The sequence below is a fragment of the Rhinolophus ferrumequinum genome (genome assembly GCF_004115265.2).
Source record: "Rhinolophus ferrumequinum isolate MPI-CBG mRhiFer1 chromosome 13 unlocalized genomic scaffold, mRhiFer1_v1.p Super_scaffold_3, whole genome shotgun sequence".
In the NCBI taxonomy this organism is placed as follows: Eukaryota; Metazoa; Chordata; class Mammalia; order Chiroptera; family Rhinolophidae; genus Rhinolophus; species Rhinolophus ferrumequinum.
The window spans coordinates 1,923,200-1,947,032 of record NW_022680356.1 but is presented as its reverse complement, the minus strand read 5'-3'; the positions used below and the strand labels follow the sequence as shown (position 1 = coordinate 1,947,032).

General features: G+C 54.4%; 1 protein-coding gene across 1 annotated transcript; it reads left to right on the top strand.

The window, feature by feature from the left end:
* The first annotated feature begins 14 nt into the window (after positions 1-14).
* Positions 15-23,359, top strand: SNRNP200 (small nuclear ribonucleoprotein U5 subunit 200). The gene is made up of 45 exons (XM_033100881.1): positions 15-167; positions 603-766; positions 1,628-1,799; positions 2,339-2,531; positions 2,993-3,048; positions 4,303-4,401; positions 4,711-4,863; positions 4,967-5,066; positions 5,308-5,444; positions 6,019-6,102; positions 6,189-6,362; positions 6,648-6,785; positions 7,020-7,175; positions 7,680-7,850; positions 8,801-8,994; positions 9,197-9,320; positions 10,388-10,537; positions 10,756-10,866; positions 11,358-11,489; positions 11,649-11,837; positions 12,152-12,349; positions 12,745-12,897; positions 13,015-13,095; positions 13,375-13,458; positions 14,076-14,182; positions 14,482-14,600; positions 14,868-15,022; positions 15,121-15,310; positions 15,438-15,611; positions 16,391-16,551; positions 16,860-17,087; positions 17,385-17,576; positions 17,665-17,843; positions 17,963-18,114; positions 18,831-18,939; positions 19,679-19,787; positions 20,199-20,388; positions 20,466-20,630; positions 20,744-20,865; positions 21,076-21,219; positions 21,315-21,491; positions 21,749-21,909; positions 21,990-22,071; positions 22,734-22,826; positions 22,933-23,359. Exons 1-45 carry the CDS (start codon positions 123-125, stop codon positions 23,074-23,076), a joined length of 6,411 nt encoding a protein of 2,136 aa, XP_032956772.1. The 5' UTR covers positions 15-122; the 3' UTR covers positions 23,077-23,359.
* The last annotated feature ends 474 nt before the right edge of the window (positions 23,360-23,833 follow it).

Genomic DNA, 23,833 nt, shown 5'->3' with positions numbered 1-23,833 from the left:
TCTCTCCGTCTCCCGTGCGTCTCTCCTGCGTCGTTCCGACCCGTCGGGAGGGCGGAGAGGCGGCATTTCGTAGTGTGTGGTAAGGGGTAGCGGAGCGCCAAGACCCCGGAGCGGCCGCGGCCATGGCGGATGTGACCGCCCGTAGCCTGCAGTACGAGTACAAGGCGGTGCGTATGGGCTCCGGGAGGACTCCGGGCTCGGGAGCCCTTTGGGGAGCGAGAGGCGGCGGAAGGTAGTTTGTCTGAAGGCCTGCAGGAGAACCGCGAGAGTGGAGGGGAGATCGGATCCGGGGTCCCTGTCCTGTCAGCGGTATATCCGCCCCCTTCCAGATGCCACCCCCAACATACCCAGCACTGTCCGCGGTGTGGCTTACTATGGGCGTTGTTAGGAGCAGGATGGGTTAACTGATTTCGTTGCCATTTACTCATGCGCAATTGTGGGATACTACTAGTGGGTCTTGAGGAAAACATCTTTTTCTGACTAGTGATCGTTAGCACCTGCTTGCTCCAGTTTTTACTTCCTTTATCATCCTCTGGCATCCCTGTGACATAGGAATTGGCCCTGCTCGTGTCAGAGGTTCCATAATATTGTGATCTTTTTAGAACTCGAATCTTGTCCTCCAAGCTGACCGCTCTCTCATCGACCGGACTCGCCGGGATGAACCCACAGGAGAGGTGCTGTCCCTGGTTGGGAAGTTGGAGGGCACCCGGATGGGAGATAAGGCTCAACGGACCAAACCACAGATGCAGGAGGAAAGAAGAGCCAAGTGAGTACCAAGGGGAAAATGGTTTTCCTTCAGAGCCAAAATCTCTCTTTCCTTGAGCATTTGAACAGCTTTTTTTGCTGAAATGCTGGGTGTAAGATGAGACGTCAATAGCAGTGAAACAACTCCGTGAAGATAAAAACAACATAAGAGTTAGAAGGTCTTTTGTCCTCAACAAATGTGCCTGAAGTGGAAAACAACGTTTAGACCTTTTTCTAACATATGTGTTTCTGGTCCATAGAGAGATGTTAATTTTCTTCATGATGTCTTTAAGACTCTTGCTATTCCCTTGTCACGGTAAATCTTTTTTTTTCCATTACGGATTTCAGAGTCCTATTTTTTTCCTCTGCTGTTGCCCATGTTATACTTTTGTTGTTATAGACTAATGTTTAAGCAGCCATGGAACGAAACACAGGTTTTTTTCACTTTTGGGGGGGATATAGTTCTTTTACATTTTTGTTACAATTTATTCGGAATCAATGGCAGTAGATTCTTTTGGCGCTTCATTTTCCCTGGCTAGAAAAAGAAAATGTGTCTGGGGTGAAAAACTATTCAAAATCCAATTGCACAATATGGTCTTACAAAATAAAAAGGTGGTTTTGTTTTTTGTGAATGAATGAGGAGGATGTCTTCCTGTGACATTCAGTGCATCTAGTGGGAGAGTGAGAGGAGTCCCGCTCTGGTGCTGTGTTCCCGGAAGGAAACACACCTGCAAGTGACTAAGGCCAGATGGGACTCGTGCTGAGGTGCAGTCGCTTGGATGTTACCTGTGTGCCAAGAAGCTGAGGAGGAGGGTGGGCTTTCTTAGTGTTGCCTCCGAGGGCAAGGTTCTGCCCGTTCGTTCACCATCACTGCGTCTGCCAGGCGAAGGAAGCGTGACGAGGACCGGCACGACATCAACAAGATGAAGGGGTACACGCTGCTGTCGGAGGGCATCGACGAGATGGTGGGCATCATCTACAAGCCCAAAACGAAGGAGACCCGGGAGACCTATGAGGTGCTGCTCAGCTTCATCCAGGCTGCTCTTGGGGACCAGGTGAGGCAGCCCCGGGGTGAAGCCATGGATGTGGACACGGAGGGACTCACAGCTGGGTGCCAGAGAACCTTGCCTGTGGATGTTCCTGTGTGGGCCATGCCAGTTTGCAGAGGTGGCTGATATTTCCTGAGCACTTACTTTATGTGAGACAGTGCTTCCCGTGTGGTTAGGGACCATTATGAGTCTGAGGCTCTGGTCAGGTGGGTGCTAGAGGAGGCGAGGATCGAGAATTCCAGAAGTTTGGCAGGCCAGTGGAAGACTATGGAGCACGTATACCACCTGGAGAAGTGTGGCAGACGATAGTGGAAGCCATGCCCTCTCCTTCCTAAGACCACCTACCTAATCATTTTTAAAACAGAGGGGTCTTCAATTATGTGAGTCTGGTGGCATTTTGAATTAACATTAATGACTATGATCAGAACCTGGAATGCAGGGTTTAAACAGGTATGACTCCTTACATCCTGTTGTCACATAAAGCTGGTTGGTGATGTTCTGCCTGTCATTGTTCTAAATGTTTGTTGGGTCGTTTTTGCCACCAGCCACGTGATATTCTTTGTGGGGCAGCTGATGAAGTTCTGGCTGTCCTAAAGAATGAAAAGCTTCGTGACAAGGAAAGGAGAAAGGAGATTGACCTGCTGCTGGGTCAGACAGATGATACCAGATACCACGTGCTAGTGAACTTGGGCAAAAAGATCACAGACTACGGTGGAGACAAGGAGATCCAGAACATGGGTAACTGAACTCTTTATGTCCTGATCACATTAACTGGCTGCTTGTTAACCCCTAAACATGATCTAGCTCCAGTCTTTAAAACAGCTGAATGTGTCAGTGAGTTCCCATAACCTGTGGTGTTTCTTGAATAGTTACCATTGCTGGACACCAGAAGCCCTAGATCACTGCAGCCATTTCTTACTCTGGACCCTTTTGTTGTATAGAACATGGGAGAAAATCTGGGCAGAGCCTGGGGAGCTCAAGTGGTTGAGCAAGCAGAACAGGGACTTAACCCAGTTTTGGCAGGTGGGGAGGGCCTTGCTGGTGGCAGTACAGGTGGCTCTCAGTGTCCATTGTAAAGTGAGTCCTTAGACCTGCCATCTGTCCTGAGAGGGAAGTCAGGCAACTGGGGAGGAAATGAGCTCCCTGGTGCTTCCTCTTGCTGTCTGTTCACTGTCCTCTCTAACCCCTTGTTGTTTCAGACGACAACATTGATGAGACATACGGGGTGAATGTACAGTTTGAGTCTGATGAGGAGGTGAGTGCTGCAGCAAACAGACACAGCTTATTCCTGGTTTTTGAAATTGTTGAGGCAAGGGGACCACGACTAGTGTAAGGAAGCCCCCAGCTGAAGCCAGATAAATTTTGTGGTGTCGAATGGGTGTCAGACTTGGGCATATATATTATTTTGTTAAAAAGCTGGTGTCGTCATCTTTTGGTTTTAAAGAGCAAATTAAACTTATAAATGTAAACTTATAATTTAAAATAAAACAAATGCATCGGCAAAAAGAAAGAAGGTAAGTACAATGTATACCTTCACCGAGGGGGTATGCCGTCACATTTCACTGCATTTTAACCTCACTGTAATAATTTCCCACTGATCAGTACTGTGTCCTGCAGCCAGTTTCAAAAGAATGCATGTTTGCCCAAGAGCCCGGGCACATTTTGTACTTGGTTGTTTAAGTAACAGTTGCAGAAGCCAATGAGGTTTACAATCTAATTATGATTTCTTGAATATAAATAAACGGGAATGGGGGGCTCTGGGAAATCTTTGCAAAGTTGCTTTAGAGTTTTGAGCGGTGAGTTTGCCTCTAGAAAGGTAAAATGCCGGCCTTGTAATATGATGTGCTGGACAGGAAAAAGAGGCAAAGTAGGAGGGTCAGAGGAGAGAGCGCTAAGCTGGGAGCCAGGCGGTCTGGATTTTGGTCCTATGTCTTGGGCAGGTCATTTTGCCTCAGTTTCACCATCTGTCAAATGAGATGAGTGAAATAGGTGATTGCTGAGGCCCTTCTTATATTACAGTTAATAGGATTTTATGATTTTACGTAGCAACAAAGAATGCTTTTCTTGTAGCATTCATTCATTTAATGAATGCTTATTGTTAAGTGCCTGCTTTTAACATGACCACTGCGTCCACAGTGCAGTGTGAAGCAGTGTGTGAATAAAGATGGTGGTGAGCAAGCTGAGTGTTGTCCACACTGCTGGACCCAAGATGCTTCTGCTTCGCTCTTCTCTTCTGCTAGCTGCCTGCTCTTTATTTCATGTATTGATCGGGTGTGTATGAGAGACTGATCCCACGGCAGCCTCAGGTGCGGAGCAGAAAGAGTAGAAGCAGCTCACGGAGGTCCACATTAAATGTACTCGACAAGGCTGACCCTGCCCCCAATAAGCTGTTGGTGTCGCCCCAAAGCTATCGCTCTGACCATGAACTATCTCGCGGCGACTTGGGAGAGCTGCTGTGGTGATGGGAGTCAGCTCCGTGTCACGAGCTGGGGTGGGGGCTCTTCCACAGGAAGGCGATGAAGATGTGTATGGAGAGGTTCGAGAAGAGGCGTCTGATGATGACATGGAAGGGGATGAGGCTGTGGTGCGCTGCACCCTCTCGGCCAATGTGAGTACAGTCTGCGCCTGTTCACTGCTGCCTGTTGGGGCGGCACGTCCTGAGCTCCCTTTTCATAGTGTGAGCCGCGATCAACACTTAGTGTCTTCATTTTCTTAAGATTTCAGTCAGTCACCCTCTCTCTCAAAGGCCTGTGTTGATGACATCTTAGGTTGGTGTGCTCCTGAATGCAGGGTAGCTGAGTTTTGTCTCCGGAAAGTTCTCAGAAGAAGGTGGGCTGTGGGTGGCGAGTAGAGCGGTGTTGCGTGGTGACAAGGTGCAGTTGGACGTGACGGGCTCAGTGCCTGATTACTTGTGCAGCTCGTAGTCTCCGGTGAACTGATGAGCTCCAAGAAGAAGGACCTGCACCCTCGGGACATTGACGCGTTCTGGCTACAACGGCAGCTCAGTCGCTTCTACGACGATGCCATCGTGTCGCAGAAGAAGGCAGATGAAGTGTTGGAGATCTTGAAGGTAGGGCCAGGGTCGTGATGTTGTGTGCCGTGTATCTCAGTGGGTGTGACAGTGTATGAAGCAGACGGCTGTGTCCTTAATCCTGTTGTTGTCTTTTCTGCAGACGGCCAGTGATGACCGGGAGTGTGAGAACCAGCTGGTGCTGCTCCTTGGTTTCAACACATTCGATTTTATCAAAGTTCTGCGTCAGCACAGGATGATGAGTGAGTTTACAGTGGGCCCTCGGAAGTGCACACACACGTGCCCGGTGGGGGCTGCGTCAGCACAGGGTGATGAGTGAGTATATAGTGGGCCCTCGGCAGTGCACACACGCGTGCCCGGTGGAGACTGCTGCCATCATAGCTTCAGCACATTTCGTTCATTTTTCTTTCTACCCAAGGTTGAAGGTTGATTTTATCCCACCCCCGCCTTCTCACCTTCCCTTTCTCCTTTTGCTGTTGGCAGTTTTGTACTGCACTTTGCTGGCCAGTGCACAGAGCGAAGCTGAAAAGGAGAGGATTATGGGGAAGATGGAAGCTGACCCAGAGCTCTCGAAGTTCCTCTACCAGCTCCACGAAACCGAGAAGGAGGATCTGATCCGGGTGAGGGCTGGGCTGGGCCGTCTATATGACTCCTGAGCCTGGAGGGTTAGCTTTGGAAAGAAACATCAGCTAGAAGGTTGCAGCATAAAGCTAAATGCCTACTTGAGCGAGGAAGTTGAAGAAGTGAAGACTTTCTCTAAGTTCTTTGTGGGTTGTCAGTGTACAGATTAGAGTGGACACGTTCACTTGGTGTGGTCGAGAGGACTCTGACCTGCCGTCCTCACCAGCTCCAGGGGCCCTTTCCTGTTTTTGTGCGCAGTAAATCAGGGTTTTTCCTGAAGTAGAGGACAGAACATGTGTTTGCTGAACACAGAACCCACACTTGCATGCCTTCAGGAGCACCCTCGGTGTTGACTTGTTTGAAATCCCTGCACTGTGCGTTGTCCCTTTTAAGCTGTTTCCTGATTTCGTCCTCTGGTGGTCCCTGTGGCAGGTGTCTGAATGAAAAGGGCTGTCTTTCTGTTTTGGGTCTTACTGGTCAGCACCTGTGAGGCCAGCTTAGCTAAGTAGGGACTGAGAAGGACAAGAACTAGAATGGTGACTAATCGTTGCCCTTTTCTCTTTCCCCATGCAGGAGGAGCGGTCCCGAAGGGAGCGAGTGCGGCAGTCCCGGATGGACACGGACCTGGAAACCATGGATCTGGACCAGGGCGGAGAGGTCGGTGTTAAACCCCCACGACTGCGGCGGATGGAGCTCTTGGGCTCAGCTCACTCACTTCCCGTGTGTGTCTTTCCTTGTCCCAGGCTCTGGCTCCACGGCAGGTTCTCGACTTGGAGGACCTGGTTTTTACCCAAGGGAGCCACTTCATGGCCAATAAACGCTGCCAGCTTCCGGATGGATCCTTCCGTCGCCAGCGTAAGGGTTACGAAGAGGTGCATGTGCCTGCTCTGAAGCCCAAGCCCTTTGGCTCAGAGGAAGTGAGTGAACTGCCTCAGTGTCTCCTAGCTCACCTCCCTTCTGGTTTGGATGTCACCCCAGTCACCACAGTGTGGCCTTGTCTCGTAGACAGTTCCCCAGGAGGGGAAGCTGCTGCAGAGCTTTCCGCTGGGGATTTTGAGCCCAGGGTTCAGTACTGATCCCTTTGGCCTGGCCTTCAGTGGAGAGTGACGCAGGAAGGTTCCCAGGAAACACAGTCCTGGCTGTCTGCAAGAACAGTGCTCATGGGGTTGCCACTGTGATGTGAACACCTTTCCTCCTTCCAGCAACTGCTTCCAGTGGAGAAGCTGCCCAAGTACGCCCAGGCCGGATTCGAGGGCTTCAAAACACTGAACCGGATCCAGAGCAAGCTCTACCGGGCAGCCCTGGAGACCGACGAGAACCTGCTGCTGTGTGCCCCCACCGTAAGCACTGCCTGGGCCGCTGCTTTCCGGGGAGCAGGAGAGTGTATGTTTTTGAGAGTTGAGATGGTTAATCTCCACCCGTATCCCCAGTTCTTCATTCTTTTGTGGCAGAGATGTTCAGTGGTAGATAAATCCCAGGCCGTGCTCTGTTCCCTGTTCTGGTGACAAGGCCACGGGAGTTAGGGCAGTGAGCATTCCCGGATGGGCAGGCCTCAGCTGTGACCTCTGCCTCAGGGTGCCGGGAAGACCAATGTGGCGCTGATGTGCATGCTCCGAGAGATCGGGAAGCACATCAACATGGACGGCACCATCAACGTGGATGACTTCAAGATTATCTACATCGCTCCCATGCGCTCTCTGGTGCAGGAGATGGTGGGCAGCTTTGGAAAGGTGAGCGGCTGGCGGAGCGTGCAGTGTGGGAGCAGGCCTGCTGTGCGCTGCTTGTATCGCGGCGTCTCTGAAGTGCCTCAGGTGGCGGTCGTTCCACTTCAAAGTCGGAACTTGACCCAGGCCCAGTGGCATGTCCCGGACCTGTCCTGCCTTTTGCGAGGGTTTATTACGTCTTTCTGTCGTCTTGTCCATAGCAGTTTTCTCTAGTTGTCTCAAGAGCATTGTCAGAGTATTTATGAAGCCCCAGGTGGCTGTGTTGATGACAGTCCAGGTGCGGGAATCTGCCTGACGCACTGCCCCCTGGGTGTGCGGGGCTTGCAGGGAGCCTCTGCTTCATTTGCCCGAGTGTGAACTTGGGTTTGTTTGTATGGTCGATCTGTTCACCTGGGGTTCCCCGATGGGCGGCTACCTACTTCCGTGCCCTGTGCTCGGACATTTAGGCAGAAGGTGTGGTGCCAAGGCCCCTGCAAGCCTTGTCTCCTGACGTGCGTTTTCCCCGCCCAGCGCCTGGCCACGTACGGCATCACTGTTGCAGAGCTGACCGGTGACCACCAGCTGTGCAAGGAGGAGATCAGTGCCACTCAGATCATCGTCTGCACCCCCGAGAAGTGGGACATCATCACCCGCAAGGGCGGGGAGCGCACCTACACCCAGCTCGTGCGGCTCATCATTCTGGTAAGCAGGCGCCAGGGAGGGCACAGTGGCCAGGCTTCCAGCTTCGCCGTCACTGTTCAGTGAGAATCTGCACTTACCTGCAAGTTCCCCATAGGCACAGTGTCTCCTGTGTTATTCTTTTTATCTTTGTTCACGTCTGGACTCTTGTGAGGTAAATGTAAACAGATAAATGAAAAGAACTAGTAAGTCCTCCCAGAACCTCCCAGGGCTTTTTAAGAAGCAGTCCATCAGAGGCCTGCGGAGCGGTCGGGATGCGCTCCACACGGGCAGCGGGCACTCAGGCCCGTGACGGGTTGGCAGCCCCTGCTGTGTGGGAAATGGAAAGGAGTGCTCGTTCCGTTGGTGCCCGGCGTTCGGGAGGAGGCACTGGCCGTTGCCGGCTGGGTTTTGTTTATTGGGACGCATTGTTTACAGCTGCTTCTGTGCACCGTGTAACGGACTGTGGCCCGCAGCCTAACGCATTGTCTGGCCCTTTGAGAACAAGTTTGCCAACCCCGTTTTAGAGCCTAGTCATTCAGAGTCTTGGGTAGGATTGCAGAGACCCCAGGTCACCCACAGCTACTGCAATGCAGTTTGCGTTGTCATAAGATCCCCTGCTGCTGGGTTTGCTCACCGAATTGGAGCAGCACTGCTTAGATCCTGTGAACTCACCTTGGGTGCCTACTGTCTGCCGGTCTTGCTGAGGGTCCCTGCCCAGAGGTGCATCCCTAGTTGATACAAACGTTAGCAGCTTTTGATACAAACGTCTGGTCAGCAGCTTTGTTTTCATTAAGTAGTGGAGTTCAGAACTCAGCTGCAGTGTCAGGTTTTCTTGCCATAAAGCATTCCGTTTCCCTGGGCTGTAGCAAAGCACCATGGGCAGAGCCTGTTACTTCCTGGGTGCTTCCTGGTGAGTTGTCTCCTGCACTCCTCCAGTCCTCGACGTCAGTGGCTGCCTTCCCGTTCCTTAGGATGAGATCCACCTTCTCCACGATGACAGAGGTCCTGTCTTGGAAGCTTTGGTGGCTAGGGCCATCCGAAACATTGAGATGACCCAAGAGGACGTCAGGCTCATTGGGCTTAGTGCCACCCTCCCCAACTATGAGGATGTGGCCACTTTCCTGCGCGTCGACCCTGCCAAGGGCCTCTTCTACTTCGACAACAGGTGTGGGGATGGGGACAAGTGTCACCCGGTGACCTTGCTGTCTTTCCCCTTCCAAAGGTGCTCTGTTGGCTTGGGTTTTAGAAGGGCCCTGGGTTTTGATGTGGTATGCATCCAAAAGGGAATACCGCTCCTGGGCAGTGAAAAGGACCACTTTTTTCTTCAGTGTTTTGGGCCTCATTTGTCTTAACTGTTGAACTTGTAGCTTTCGCCCAGTGCCTCTGGAACAGACTTATGTGGGCATCACGGAGAAAAAAGCTATCAAGCGTTTCCAGATCATGAATGAAATCGTCTATGAGAAGATCATGGAACATGCTGGAAAAAATCAGGTCTGTCTATGGTTTCTTATCATTTGTGAACTGTGTTCTTTTGGAATTTCCTTTTACCAAAAACCAGGCAAGGTTAACAAAGATAAAGAGAAGACACAATACAAATCACCAATAGCAGGAATGAAATGGGGTATTATACAGAACCCTGAACCATTGAAAGGATAATAAAGGAATACTCTGAACAACCTTTTTACACATAAATTTGAGAACCTGGAAGAAATGGACCATTTCCTCAAAAACCACCAGCTACCAAAACTCAGGCTAGATGAAATATAACCTGAACAGTCCTATAAACCATTAGAGAAATAGCATTTGTAACTTAAAAACTCCCCAAAGAGAAATCTTAGTCATAGATAGTCAGTTTTTCCATCTACATTACCAAGGTCCCTTCTCTAAAAATTTTGAGGGGTTCATACCAAAAGTGTAACAGTAAATATAAAGATGAAAGTTAGCTAGTGAAAGGGTATTTTTATTAGAAAGTATACAATTTTTTAATCAAAAACTGAGTTTAGCCATGTTAACCAAGACAGAAACTAAGGAAAAGTGACAGGTTACGTATTTATTTTTTTGTCTGGTAAAAATTAGCGTTACATTTAGATGAGACGGATTTAGATGAAGAGGCCAATCTTTTCTTGGCACTAAAGACTTGGAGGACTTTATTACCCACAAAATAGTGCTTGTCTCATACTCAGACTTATTTCTTAAGTCCTTTTCTAAAGGCTATTGCCCACTGTTTCATAAATATTCTAGCTGTTATTTCGCAGACACACTCTTCAGGTGGCTTAGAATCTTGTGCCTGAGCACAAATTCTTAATTTGAGATGCCTGCATTTGCGTCCGCATTGCGTGTGAACATAGAGATAAGGTGCCAAGAGTTGGTTTAGCTTCCCAGTTTCGGACTGGCACGGCGCTGCGTGGTTGACTGTCTTAGGGTCTTGCCATCCCTGCTTACGCTCCTGGGCCTGTAGGTGCTCCTCTTCAGACCTCGGTTCCTCTGCCTCCTGCTGTGAGTACCCCGGGCTGTGGCAGGGCTTGGGGAGCTGTGTCTCGTGACTGATCTCTACTTAGGTGCTGGTGTTCGTCCATTCTCGAAAGGAGACGGGGAAGACGGCTAGGGCCATCCGGGACATGTGCCTCGAGAAGGACACTCTGGGTCTGTTCCTCAGAGAAGGCTCTGCCTCCACAGAAGTCCTTCGGACGGAAGCTGAGCAGTGCAAGGTGAGGACAGACTGGCCGGCTGTCACCGTGCCTGGGACCGGCTCGGCCCGAGGTCGTCCAGACCGTCCTCGGGGACGGCACCATGATGCCATGTTGCACACAGGTGGAGGCTGATCCTGTGAGGGGCAAGGCCAGGAGCTCCTGTGAAGAGGCTCACTGATGTCTGGGGGGGCCCACAGGAGGCTCCCCTCATCGCCCATTCGTTTTCTCTCCCACAGAACCTGGAGCTAAAGGACCTTCTGCCCTATGGCTTTGCCATCCATCATGCGGGCATGACCAGAGTTGACCGGACGCTTGTGGAGGACCTCTTTGCGGATAAACACATTCAGGTGAGGGGGCGGAGCACGGGTGGCACTGTGGGTTGGCCCTGGCACTCTGTTGTCTCTGGCCCAGGTGCCCAGGGCAGAGGGTTGTGGTGAGCACAGTGGTGGTGCCGCCTCTCCCCGCGCTCATAACCTGCCTCGGGGGAGATGTGAGCTTAGGAACGTGTCTGAGAAACACAGCACAGCAGGCGTCACGGTGACTCCAGGTCGTGCCTTGTTCTCTTTCTCTCTTGGGAGAGTCTGTTTTCCATCATCTAGTGACACGCTAAGTTGATTAGTATAGGTTTGCACTTCTGCCTCTTAGGTGTCCCTACATCCTTGAAAGGTTAATTCTTGAGTAGGTGAGGACCCCAGGACTCCCTTCCTCTTTATTCTGTGACAGGGAGGGGACTCAGGACACTCCTGCCAGAAGCTCTGGGGCAGGTTGCCTAGAGGAGTAGGGGACACTGACCCTCTGGTGGAAACATCTGTTTTCCTTACACCTCACTTTGCCTCAGGTTTTGGTGTCCACAGCAACGCTGGCTTGGGGTGTGAACCTCCCCGCACATACAGTCATCATCAAAGGCACCCAGGTGTACAGTCCCGAGAAGGGGCGCTGGACAGAACTGGGGGCACTGGACATCCTGCAGGTACTGATCCTTTGTTTCGGTGGGGAAGAGGACCCTGTGTGTGGAAGGCGAGGATGCCGTAGAGAGAGCCAGCGGAAGGCCAGGGCCTGGAAAGTGGAGCCTGGAGTGCCACCCAGCAGCCCTGTGGCCACAGCTCTGTCGCTTTGTTGTCTGCCTCAGATGCTGGGACGCGCTGGGAGACCCCAGTATGACACCAAGGGTGAAGGCATACTCATCACGTCTCACGGGGAGCTCCAGTACTACCTGTCGCTCCTCAACCAGCAGCTTCCCATCGAGAGCCAGATGGTGTCCAAGCTGCCCGACATGCTCAATGCGGAAATCGTGCTGGGGAACGTCCAGAACGCAAAGGTAGGGGGGCGCCTCCTGCCTTCTCCGGAGAGCCAGGTACCAGGAGTGGGGTGTGTTCGGTGCTGTGTGCCATTGGCATCCGGGGTCCTCCCTCCTGCATCCCACACCTCAGTGAGAGCAGTCTCAGCTGCTAGGGTATGGCGGACAGTTGCCCTTTGCTGACATTTCAGAAAAGACTGCTTTTTCATGATGAAATAAACATTCAGGAGACCTATAATATTCACTCCTACGCTTGGGAACTAATGTCCAGTGATCCTGGGAGCTTCTCATTTGGACACCAGTTCTGTACGCTGACACCACGTGCTGTTTCGCAGGACGCGGTGAACTGGCTGGGCTACGCCTACCTGTACATCCGAATGCTCCGGTCCCCAACCCTCTACGGCATCTCTCACGATGACCTCAAGGGAGACCCCTTGCTGGACCAGCGCCGACTAGATCTGGTTCATACTGCTGCCTTGATGCTGGATAAGAACAACCTGGTCAAGTATGACAAGAAGACAGGCAACTTCCAGGTGAGTGGGCTGAGGGGTGGAGGCGAAGGTCTCAGCGAGTCGTAGTCCCAGGAGACGCCTGGAGCTCACACTTCCGATGTGAGCCCTGCCTCGTGCCCATTGCTAGGAACAGTAGAAAGACAGGTGGGGCTGTGTGGTCTGAACCTAGGGACTCCTGAAACGGTACGATAAAGCCTGACGGGGCCGCCTTTCTGTAGCTTGAATAAAGGTGCTAGTTCTGCTGTGTTTTCCGTGTGGGTGTCTGTTCACTGTGGGTCAGATTATTGTGCCATCTTTCTCCACGTGCTTGGGCCAGGCAGTTGCACTACGGGGCGTCCACCCAGGGGCACATGTTGTCCACGGTGAGAGGTTGCGGCCTGTGAATGCCCACGCTGGACTGAGTCTTTCTTCCTCAGGTGACAGAGCTGGGCCGGATAGCCAGCCATTACTACATCACCAACGACACAGTGCAGACGTACAACCAGCTGCTGAAGCCCACGCTGAGTGAGATCGAGCTCTTCCGAGTCTTCTCGTTGTCCTCCGAGTTCAAGAACATCACCGTCAGAGAGGTTAGTCCTCTTGTGTCGCGTGTGGGGACAGGGATCGGGTGCTCGCCGTCAGTTCGCCGGACGGGTTCTGTCCTCGACCGCCCGCCTGGGCCTTGACTTGTTTCCTTTTCGTGGCAGGAGGAGAAGCTGGAGCTGCAGAAGCTGCTGGAGAGGGTGCCCATCCCGGTAAAGGAGAGCATCGAGGAGCCCAGTGCGAAGGTGAGCCTGTCTCCTCTGCTCGGGACGAGGGTCAGGCGGTTTTCTGGACCTTCTCAAAGGGGGACCTTGCATGGGATTTGTGCTGGGTTACCTACTCGGTCCTCTCAGCATCCTTCTCGTGTGTTCTTTTCGTGTGGAGTAACAGTTACCTCACGCCTGTAAGTCAAGAGCTGTAGAAGGTCTTACATTGTTGGCATGGGTGCCCAGAGCAGACGTGTGATTGATTTCCTTGGGCTCTTCAATGATTGCCCTCCTTCTGGCTGACCTTGCTTTTTCCAGATCAATGTGCTTCTCCAAGCCTTCATCTCGCAGCTGAAATTGGAGGGCTTTGCACTGATGGCCGACATGGTGTATGTCACACAGGTGAGGACAGAGTAGTGCTGCCGGGGGAAGGGGCCTCAACTGTTGGCTTCCTTGTGTGTCTTGGAGGGAGGCACTGGTGAGGGGAGAGACCGCCGAGCTTTGCCCTAGTTGGCGCTGGCTGCTGCATGTTGAGCAGCAGCCAGCTCTTGAGCATGTGGGAAAGGCAAGGCCTAAGAGAGAGTGCAGGGTGGGGCTCCCTAGGGAGATCCACGAGACATAGCGTCTGCTTGCCTGGAGGATGGCTTTCCTCTGGTGGCTGGGCTCACGAAGGAATCCAGAACTGGCAAGAGGCTTTATTGGCTACTCTGTCTTTACCTGTAAACGCAAGTTAGTAGCACCCTTACTCTTGCTAGAGCCCTAAGTGCTAAATGAGACAAAAGCTTTAAAATCATGCAGTGAGTATTAGATTAAAATGCACGGGTGCTCGGGCTGCCTTTTCTACTAGCCTGCATCCAGCAAGCACCTTCTACATAGAGGAGAACAGTAATCACAGGGGCCTTTGTTACAGAACTGCTGAGGCTGGTTGCATGAGTGAGGCTGTTCAGCCATGTGTGGAGTGACTCCATTAAGTCTGGGGACAGTGGGGACGTAACAGGCATTGCTTTGTCTTTGCCCAGTCGGCAGGCCGGTTGATGCGGGCCATCTTTGAAATTGTCCTGAACCGAGGTTGGGCGCAGCTTACAGACAAGACCCTGAACCTCTGCAAGATGATCGACAAACGCATGTGAGGGCCTGGGGAGCTGGCAGCCGATCACCGTGATAGGGGTCCCAAGTCCGAGGGTGGTGGGAAAGACCGAGTGCACCTGACTCCTAGTCCTGATGCACGAGACGGGACTTGCACCTGGGGGCCAGGTACCCTGAGGGTGGGGGGCACACGGGGGGTGAGGGTTGACCCTCAGTTCCCACTGCTGGCACAGTGTCGAATGACTTGTGTGGTCATAGCTAATCTCTCGGGAACCATAATGAGGGCAGTTTGTTACAAGCCTTGCACGAGGGACTCAGTTTTGTTTCTTACCTGGGTAGGTGGCAGTCCATGTGTCCTCTGCGCCAGTTCCGGAAACTCCCTGAGGAAGTAGTGAAGAAGATTGAGAAGAAGAACTTCCCCTTTGAGCGTCTGTATGACCTGAATCATAATGAGATCGGTACGTGGGAAGCTGTCCTCCTCCCTGCAGCCCAGTCTCGGCGGCCGTCACACTGCATTTCCCGGGCCTCGTGCCCGGACATCCCGGCCGCCCCTCCCAGCCCACTGAAGTCCTAGGCCAGTCTTGGGCTGGGACTCCTGGACCCCACCCAGAGGGCAGGGAAGGGCCTGCCCCAGGGGGGTAGCGTGTGCCAGCCTGGCCCGCTGGCTCCCAGTGTGCAGATGCGCCCGGCAGCTGCCGCAGCCCCTGTGCGCTGTGTCCTCGCAGGCGAGCTCATCCGCATGCCGAAGATGGGCAAGACCATCCACAAGTACGTCCACCTGTTCCCCAAGCTGGAGCTGTCGGTACACCTGCAGCCCATCACGCGCTCCACCCTGAAGGTGGAGCTGACCATCACGCCGGACTTCCAGTGGGACGAAAAGGTAAGGGTGTGCTGGGCAGAGGCCCTGGGGAGCGCTGGGCTGGAGGGCTGTGTGCCCCTGCTGGCTCACCGTCCCCTGCCTGCCTGCCGTGCTGGCAGGTCCATGGTTCGTCAGAGGCGTTCTGGATCCTGGTGGAGGACGTGGACAGTGAGGTGATTCTGCACCATGAGTACTTCTTGCTCAAGGCCAAGTATGCCCAGGACGAGCACCTCATCACGTTCTTCGTGCCCGTCTTTGAGCCGCTGCCCCCTCAGTACTTCATCCGTGTGGTGTCTGACCGCTGGCTCTGTGAGTGTCCCCGCGCGCCCCCTGGGGCAGTTGTGAGCCTGAGCTTTTTAGAGGGAGGGTTCCCGTGTGCGCAGAGGGGCCCTCAGGGCGAGAGGACTGCCTCCTACCACCCGCTTTCCTCTGGCAGCTTGTGAGACGCAGCTGCCCGTCTCCTTCCGCCACCTGATCCTGCCCGAGAAGTACCCGCCACCCACCGAGCTGCTGGACCTGCAGCCCTTGCCCGTGTCTGCCCTGAGAAACAGCGCCTTCGAGAGCCTTTACCAGGATAAATTTCCTTTCTTCAACCCCATCCAGACCCAAGGTGGGTGTGTCGGGTCCTGGGCGGTCAGAGCCCCTGGATGCCTTGTAAGGTCACTGGGGTTGGGGAGGGAGTGCTCAGGTCCTGGCAGGCGTGGCAGCCCCTCAGTGCCCACTAGCTGAGCGCCCCAGGCACTTCCTGTCTCACACACCCTTGTTATGGGCAGTTTGCCACTTGGTGCAGCTCACCGAGGAGGGTCATGTGTCGTTGAGCAGAGTGCACAAGGCCGCCCATCACCTCGGGGAGCGCAGAGCACGCCTGTGTTCTGAGCGCTGTGGGCTGAGGGCATCGCGGGCGTTTCCCGTCTGTTCCTTTCTCCAGCCCCATGGGATTTACCACGTGACATATGGCTGTCAGTGTTCCCTGTGATAGAAGGGGAAACTGAGGCAGCAGCACCCAGTTGAAGCAGCTAATAAATGGGACTTGAACTTCCACCCCATCTCGATGCCGGGGTTCGGCTCTTCCCTTCCCACATTAGATGCTTCCTAGGAGACAGGGAGCATCGGAGCAGAGAGACGGAGCCAGGGCCCTTTGCTCTGTGTCTTGCACCCTGAGAAGACCAGCAGAGGAGACGACTTGGGCTCCTTTGCTTCTCTTGTCATCCCGCAAGAACTCTTGCTTTTTCCTTCTGTGGGGGAGGGAGACTGTGAGAGCACCAGTGGGGCGGCCTGCAGGCTGTTGGCCCTGATTGGGGGCACCCACGCCGGCGGCTGGCCTGCCCCTGCTGCCTGAGGAGCGCTCTGAGTGTGTCCTCGGTTTCACGCTGCTCCCTCGGTCCACAGTGTTCAACACCGTGTACAACAGTGATGACAACGTGTTTGTGGGGGCCCCCACGGGCAGTGGGAAAACCATCTGCGCTGAGTTCGCCATCCTGCGGATGCTGTTGCAGAACTCCGAGGGGCGCTGTGTCTACATCACCCCCATGGAAGCGCTGGCAGAGCAGGTACACGGCGCAGTGTCACCTGAGTCTTCCCACGAGGAGGCCATTTCCATCTGAGCCCAGGTCCGGCGTCTCTGAAGCCTGGGGTCGATTTGCAGGGTCATTCGAGGCAGGACTGTTTGCTGTTTCTCGGTCACTCCCTCAGTTTGGGAACTAAAGAGAAGCCCCCGTCCCTGAGGGTTTGTGGGTGGGGGGGGGGGGAATAGTAGCTTGAGACCTGCAGAGCAGCCAGTCCTGGCTTCTCAGCGTTTGTCACACTCAGGGGGCGCTGCCTGGCCCGCCAACACCTGCCTTCCCTCCCTGTCCGCCAGGTGTACATGGACTGGTACGAGAAGTTCCAGGACCGGCTGAGCAAGAAGGTGGTGCTGCTGACGGGCGAGACCAGCACAGACCTGAAGCTCCTGGGCAAAGGCAGCGTCGTCATCAGCACCCCTGAGAAGTGGGACATCCTGTCCCGGCGCTGGAAGCAGCGCAAGAACGTCCAGAACATCAGCCTTTTCGTGGTGGACGAGGTCCACCTCATCGGGGGCGAGAATGGGGTACGGCTGCATGCACAGCCCCGGGACCAGGGGCCCAGTGACCTTGGCGTTGGGCCTCGTGGGGAGGTCTGAGGCCAGACACGAGGAGCTTCTCTGGGAGGACTCGGCTCGTCCCCTTGTTCCCAAGGGACGATGTAGGACACTTTGTGGTACTCTTAGTGGAGATTGGCTGCCATGGAGGAGGTGGAGCCAGAGACGGGAGCCCTGAACCTGAGGGGGAGCCGGGAGAGTACCTCCGGGGCGTGGGGCCAAGGTGGCGCCTGGGCCGTGGTGACTCTGCCCCTCCCTCTCTCCCAGCCTGTCTTGGAAGTGATCTGCTCCCGGATGCGCTACATCTCCTCCCAGATTGAGCGGCCCATCCGGATTGTGGCACTTAGCTCCTCGCTGTCAAACGCCAAGGATGTGGCCCACTGGCTGGGGTGCAGTGCTACCTCTACTTTCAACTTCCACCCGAACGTGCGCCCCGTGCCCTTGGAGCTGCACATCCAGGTGGGACCCGCCCTCTGGTCCCTCGTGGCCTCCTTTCCACAGAAGTGGGTCTTGTGACCTCCGTCTCTCTTTTTCCCGTGGTCCCCAGGGCTTCAACATCAGTCACACGCAGACGCGCCTGCTGTCCATGGCCAAGCCCGTGTACCACGCTATCACCAAGCACTCGCCCAAGAAGCCTGTCATCGTCTTCGTACCGTCTCGCAAGCAGACCCGCCTCACTGCCATTGACATCCTCACCACGTGCGCGGCGGACATCCAGCGGCAGAGGTGGGAGGCACCTGGCCTCTGGGCGTGGGGCGTCGGGTGTTTGGAGGGTGGGCCCCCTGTGGCTCGGGGTTGGGCGGCCACTGGAACGCTCCGAGCTGAGTTGGTGCTGTGCTGCCCAGGTTCTTACACTGCACTGAGAAAGACCTGATCCCATACCTGGAGAAGCTGAGTGACAGCACGCTCAAGGAGACGCTGTTAAATGGTGTGGGCTACCTGCACGAGGGGCTCAGCGCCATGGAGCGGCGCCTGGTGGAGCAGCTTTTCAGCTCAGGTAAGAACGTGGCCCAGCATGACACCCGTGCTGTCCTGTGCTGTGGTAACGGGCGTGGCGCTGTCCTCCATGGTGCACCAGTCCCCATCAGAGCGCTTTTCCGATGGTGGGGTACAGTCCTTCATCTGAGTAACCTCATGCGGCAGCACAAGTGCTCCCCCCGCTTGCTAATGAGAAGGCAGGTGGGCATGCCAGGCTGTGTCATTTCATAGCCTGCTTTTCTGGGCTAGTCCTTCAGCCCCTACTCTGGTTTTCCACAGGTAGCAGACCTGCCAGGGTCATAGACCTGAGATGTGCCAGCGGGACAACTGTAATCTCCCTAGGGGTCTGTGTGTCCGTCCCTTACTGCCCTGTAGCATTCCATAGTTATCATTTCGGCAGTGGAGATGGTCCTGTCAGAACCACTTCCTGTCAGTTTGACCCTGGAATCTGTCTGGTTTGGGGCACACTCTGAGCTTGAGTTTGCCTCCATGGGCTGCGTTGGCACTTCGCAGACAGCAAGGTCAGTTTCCAGCTTCCGCTGGGCTGGGGATTCTGTTCCAGGGTCCCCTTGGTGCCTCCAGGACAGTCCCCCAAGCAGGGCAACGGCAGATGGGCCACCTCACACAGTACCGCGTTCACCCTGTCATATCAGACCTTGTTTCAGGCAGGCTTTGCTCTGCGTTCTGCAAGCAGGTCAGCCCCTGCACACAGTCTCCTCTTCTCCTCACCCCCAGGGGCCATCCAGGTGGTGGTAGCTTCTCGGAGTCTCTGCTGGGGCATGAGTGTGGCTGCCCACCTGGTAATCATCATGGACACACAGTACTACAATGGCAAGATCCACGCGTGAGTCCAGCTGCGCTCGGCACAAGGGGGAGCCCCTCTCCTAAAATGAACGTGACACCTGCAGACCCAGCAAGCAGGTGTTCGGGGCGGGGACAGTTTTCAGCCTTGACCTAGGCGCACACTGGCTTCCTAGTTGTCTGTCTGCCTGTGTGTCAGCAGCGGGGAACCGGGCGTCCGGCGGCTGGAAGAAACCTCGGACCGTGTAGTTATCCTGTTTGTTTTGTAGACTGGGAAAGTGACTCGGTCCAAAGCACACAGCCTTGTGATGACAAGAAGTAGATTTGACTTTTCTCAGAAAAAGCTCGAATAATTTAACTCTTAATAATTTTTTTCCAAAATTTAGGTTATTTTTGAAGTGAGTTTTATTTTTGTGGGCCTATTTTTAATGTCTGAACCTGCTTGTAGGTTTGAATTGAAGTCAGGTGACTTGATAACTCAGGAAGTACACAGTTAAGTGTGGCAGCCTGACTTACACATATGTGCTCCTTTATTAGGAGTGATCTTGCTTTTGGCATTAGATGGGCCTTTAGTTCTGGGTCAGGGACCCTGAGCAAGAGTCACAGCTCCTACCCCTGCAAACCGCAGTGGCCGGTAGCTGAGTGAGAAGGTGCATTGGCCCCAGAACACACACTGTTCGCTGTGATGTGCCCATGTCTCCCCGTGGCGCATCGCCCTGACCTCGGCGAGCTGAGCTCGAGTGTGGCCCGGTGCTCACACCCCTGCCTCCCTCCGTCACCAGGTACGTGGACTACCCCATCTATGACGTGCTGCAGATGGTGGGGCACGCCAACCGCCCTCTGCAGGATGACGAGGGGCGCTGCGTCATCATGTGCCAGGGCTCCAAGAAGGTCAGTCCCAGCCTCGGAACTCACGCTTTCATCTTAAGTGGAGGTCTTGTTTTCTGTTCTTCTGTCAACTTCTGCTTTTATTTTCCACGTTGTTTTAATAAGCCACCGCCGCAGGAAATTTGGTGGCCTTTTGCTTTTGTTGCCGCTCTGGACTCCATGTGAGAGGTCTTCGCCCTCTGGCTGGTTCCATCTTCCCTCAGGCACTGCTCGGCCTGTCCCACTGTAACAAGAGCCGGTGATGCCAGTGGGACAGACACACACAGCATTCCAGGCCCAGAACTCGCTCACCTTGTCCACAGCTGCTCTTCCCAATTTCAGTATTAGCTGTGTCTGTCACACAAGCTTGCCCTTGGCCCTTCTTTGAAACCGTGTTGTCACTGACTGTTCCTACTTCCCCTTCCTGATTCCTAGGATTTCTTCAAAAAGTTCTTATATGAGCCATTGCCAGTAGAGTCTCACCTGGACCACTGTATGCATGACCACTTCAATGCTGAGATTGTCACCAAGACCATTGAGAACAAGCAGGACGCCGTGGACTACCTCACGTGGACCTTTCTGTACCGCCGCATGACACAGAACCCCAATTACTACAACTTGCAGGGTCAGTGGACCTCGTGGCTTCCACAGCCGTGGCTGGCCCTCTCCCTGTGACTGCCCACTGACCGCTCACCTTCACAGGCATCTCCCACCGTCACCTGTCTGATCACCTGTCAGAGCTGGTGGAGCAGACGCTGAGTGACCTGGAGCAGTCCAAGTGCATCAGCATAGAGGACGAGATGGACGTGGCGCCCCTGAACCTGGGCATGATCGCTGCCTACTATTACATCAACTACACCACCATCGGTGAGGGGCCGGCGGCGTGGCCGTGCGTGTGGGTGTGGCCCGCGAGGAGCCGTGCCGGGGGTGGGGCGGCCCGGGCCACGAGTGCACCTCCCAACTGGCCGTGTTCCTGCCAGAGCTCTTCAGCATGTCCCTGAACGCCAAGACCAAGGTGCGGGGTCTCATTGAGATCATTTCCAACGCGGCCGAGTACGAGAACATCCCCCTGCGGCACCACGAGGACAGCCTGCTGCGGCAGGTACAGGCGCGGAGCGGGTCCCCAAGGCGGCCTGTGCGCCCGAGCATGCAGAGCCTGTCACTGCAGGACCTGCACGCCCTTCACCCAGATACGCCCTCCCCTCCCCCCTAGTTTTGAAGGGTTGCGAGCTTGGGACAGGTGGGGTTTGGCCCAAGAGCTGATCTCAGGCTGGGTCACCTGTTCGTCACCAGCTATTTTTCTTCTCTCCAGCTGGCTCAGAAGGTCCCCCACAAGCTGAACAACCCCAAGTTCAACGACCCACACATCAAGACCAACCTGCTCCTGCAGGCTCACCTGTCCCGCATGCAGCTGAGCGCCGAGCTGCAGTCAGACACAGAGGAGATCCTTAGCAAGGTAGGGGGGCCGCGGTGCGGGCGCGGGCTGCGGGGCTGCAGGCCTGTGAGGGAGCAGCCCCAACCACACCTGCTGTCGCACTCCTTCCCGCTCAGGCGATCCGGCTCATCCAGGCCTGTGTGGATGTCCTCTCCAGCAACGGCTGGCTCAGCCCTGCGCTGGCAGCCATGGAGCTGGCCCAGATGGTCACCCAGGCCATGTGGTCCAAGGACTCATACCTGAAACAGCTGCCACACTTCACCTCAGAGCACATCAAACGTTGCACAGACAAGGTGAGCTGGGGCTGCGCCTGAGAGCTGAGGGTCCTGAACTGGGGTGGGTGCTGGGGGCAGGTGTCGCAGGATGGGCTCTGGGTCTGGTTCCTCAGAAAGTGTTGCACTGACATGCTAGAGATCGCACCTGGCGATCGAGGGCAGTGCTCTAAAGCCTGCTCAGTAGTGATTGTAGAATGGGGACTGGCAGCTTCTTGGAACCCGTTTCATTGGCTGTGAGCGTGTCTTCTCCCCCTAACCCCGAATGCCCACTGCAGGGAGTCGAGAGTGTTTTCGACATCATGGAGATGGAGGATGAAGAGCGGAACGCGCTGCTGCAGCTGTCCGACAGCCAGATGGCGGACGTGGCGCGCTTCTGTAACCGCTACCCTAACATCGAGCTGTCCTACGAGGTGGTGGAGAAGGACGCCATCCGCAGGTGAGCCAGAGGGCTGCTCGGTTCCCTGTCCCAGGTCCCTGCTGCCGTGGTGCTGAGGTGCTCCTGCTTTTGTCCCCCAGTGGCGGGCCGGTCGTGGTGCTGGTGCAGCTGGAGCGAGAGGAGGAAGTGACAGGGCCCGTGATCGCGCCTCTCTTTCCACAGGTATGTCCTGCTACCTGTCTTTTCTGGGTGTCTGCTGGAGGCCTTCATGGCAAGAGTCAGTACACAGTGCATTGTCACTGTGGCTGTAGGACAGTGGGACTCTCCTAGCTGTTTCTTCTCTCTCCTTTCTCACCGCCACTTATTGTGCTCTCAGTTGCCTGACTTTTACCACAAGAAAGAAAGTCTGGCAGAAACCAGACACACCGTGTGTAATACTTAATTTTACAAACTAGTTGAACGCGCTCCGAGGAAGGTGTGCTCTGACATGGACTAATGGGCTTTCTGATGGCGGACTGGCCAGCACGGGGGTCTTGACAGAGGCAAGGCCCAGTTCGGATCCTCTCTGCGGGCAGGCTGTCCACACTCAGGCTGTGATACAGGGACCTTGGGTGCAGTGGCAAGCACTACATGGGAAAGGTGCTTTGGGACGAGGATGTGAGCCAGAGCCAACAGATGAGTCCACATACTACTTAAAAACTGAGTTCATTTGAGATACCTTTTGACAGTTTTAAGATCTTAGTTGTATCAACTTGTATTTCAGGAGGGATTTCTAGAAAGCTTTCTATCTGGTTTTTGTTTTCCTACTTTTTTAAAAACCATTCTTGTGGTCTCATTGCTCACAAGTTTTACGTGCTGAAATTCTTGGCTTTTGGTCACTGCAGAAACGTGAAGAGGGCTGGTGGGTGGTGATTGGAGATGCCAAGTCCAATAGCCTCATCTCCATCAAGAGGCTGACCCTGCAGCAGAAGGCCAAGGTGAGTGTCCGCTGGCCCAGATGGTTCTGAGGTGGGGGCGGGGCAGGAGCGCCCTCCCACGTTGTGCTCCCCCTTCATGCTCCCGGACTCCTCCTGCTCTCTCCAGGTGAAGCTCGATTTCGTGGCCCCGGCCACTGGCGCCCACAACTACACTCTGTACTTCATGAGTGACGCTTACATGGGATGTGACCAGGAATACAAGTTCAGCGTGGACGTGAAAGAAGCTGAGACAGACAGTGATTCAGACTGAGCAGGGCTTTGCTCTCAGAGGAGCTGGGCCTGGACCCCGGCCATGGGGCGCGTGGCTCACAGCTGTGCAGGCAGGTGTTGGTGTGAGGGCTCCCGGGCAGCGCAGTGCCGCCCAGCCGGCCTCCTCCACGTTCCCCTCACTCCTTTATCATCCACGCTTTGGCTCCAGTGTCTGCAGGTGTCAGGTAGCTGTCAGCTGTATCCTGTGTACAGCAGTTTTAGGCACATCGCTGGTAGTTTTTATTAGAGTCAGACATTCTAATAAAATGAGTTGGAGAAACCATTGTCTTTGCAGTGATTCCAGATTGTTCCCTTTCTCTAACTTAAGGTCCTTGGCAAAAAAGATTTTAACCACTGAACTTGCTTAGAATGAATACTAGCAGAGGACAAGTTGCTCTTTAGTTGGCCGGTGTGGAGGAGGGAGGTGTTGGCAGCTTCTCGTGTCAGGAACCCTGGTCCCTGCTGCTACCCAGGTGTCAGCACCGCTGCGGGAACTAACACTGAGCTGCAAGGACAGATCCTTGGGCAGAGGTTCCTCAGATCTGCAGCGCCCCCTCTCCTGCCCAGGAGGGGAGAGGACGCAGCCGCTGGCCCAGACCTTGGCACACTGATGCCGAGAGCCAGATCTGCACATTTCCCTCTTCCAGTGTTGCTTTCTGTTCTTCTTCAGGAATAACTGCATAAAATTGGAAGGTGATTCTTAAGGGTAATTTCTGTAGGTCAGCAGTTTTCAAATGATTTGGTCTCAGGACCCTTTA

Coding starts and splice junctions, on each gene's coding strand:
- SNRNP200 (XM_033100881.1), top strand. CDS start 123: ATGGCGGATGTGACCGCCCGTAGCCTGCAGTACGAGTACAAGGCG. Junction 12,350..12,744: donor AGAAGACAGGCAACTTCCAG/GTGAGTGGGCTG, acceptor TTTCTTCCTCAG/GTGACAGAGCTGGGCCGGAT. Junction 22,827..22,932: donor CCCTGCAGCAGAAGGCCAAG/GTGAGTGTCCGC, acceptor TGCTCTCTCCAG/GTGAAGCTCGATTTCGTGGC.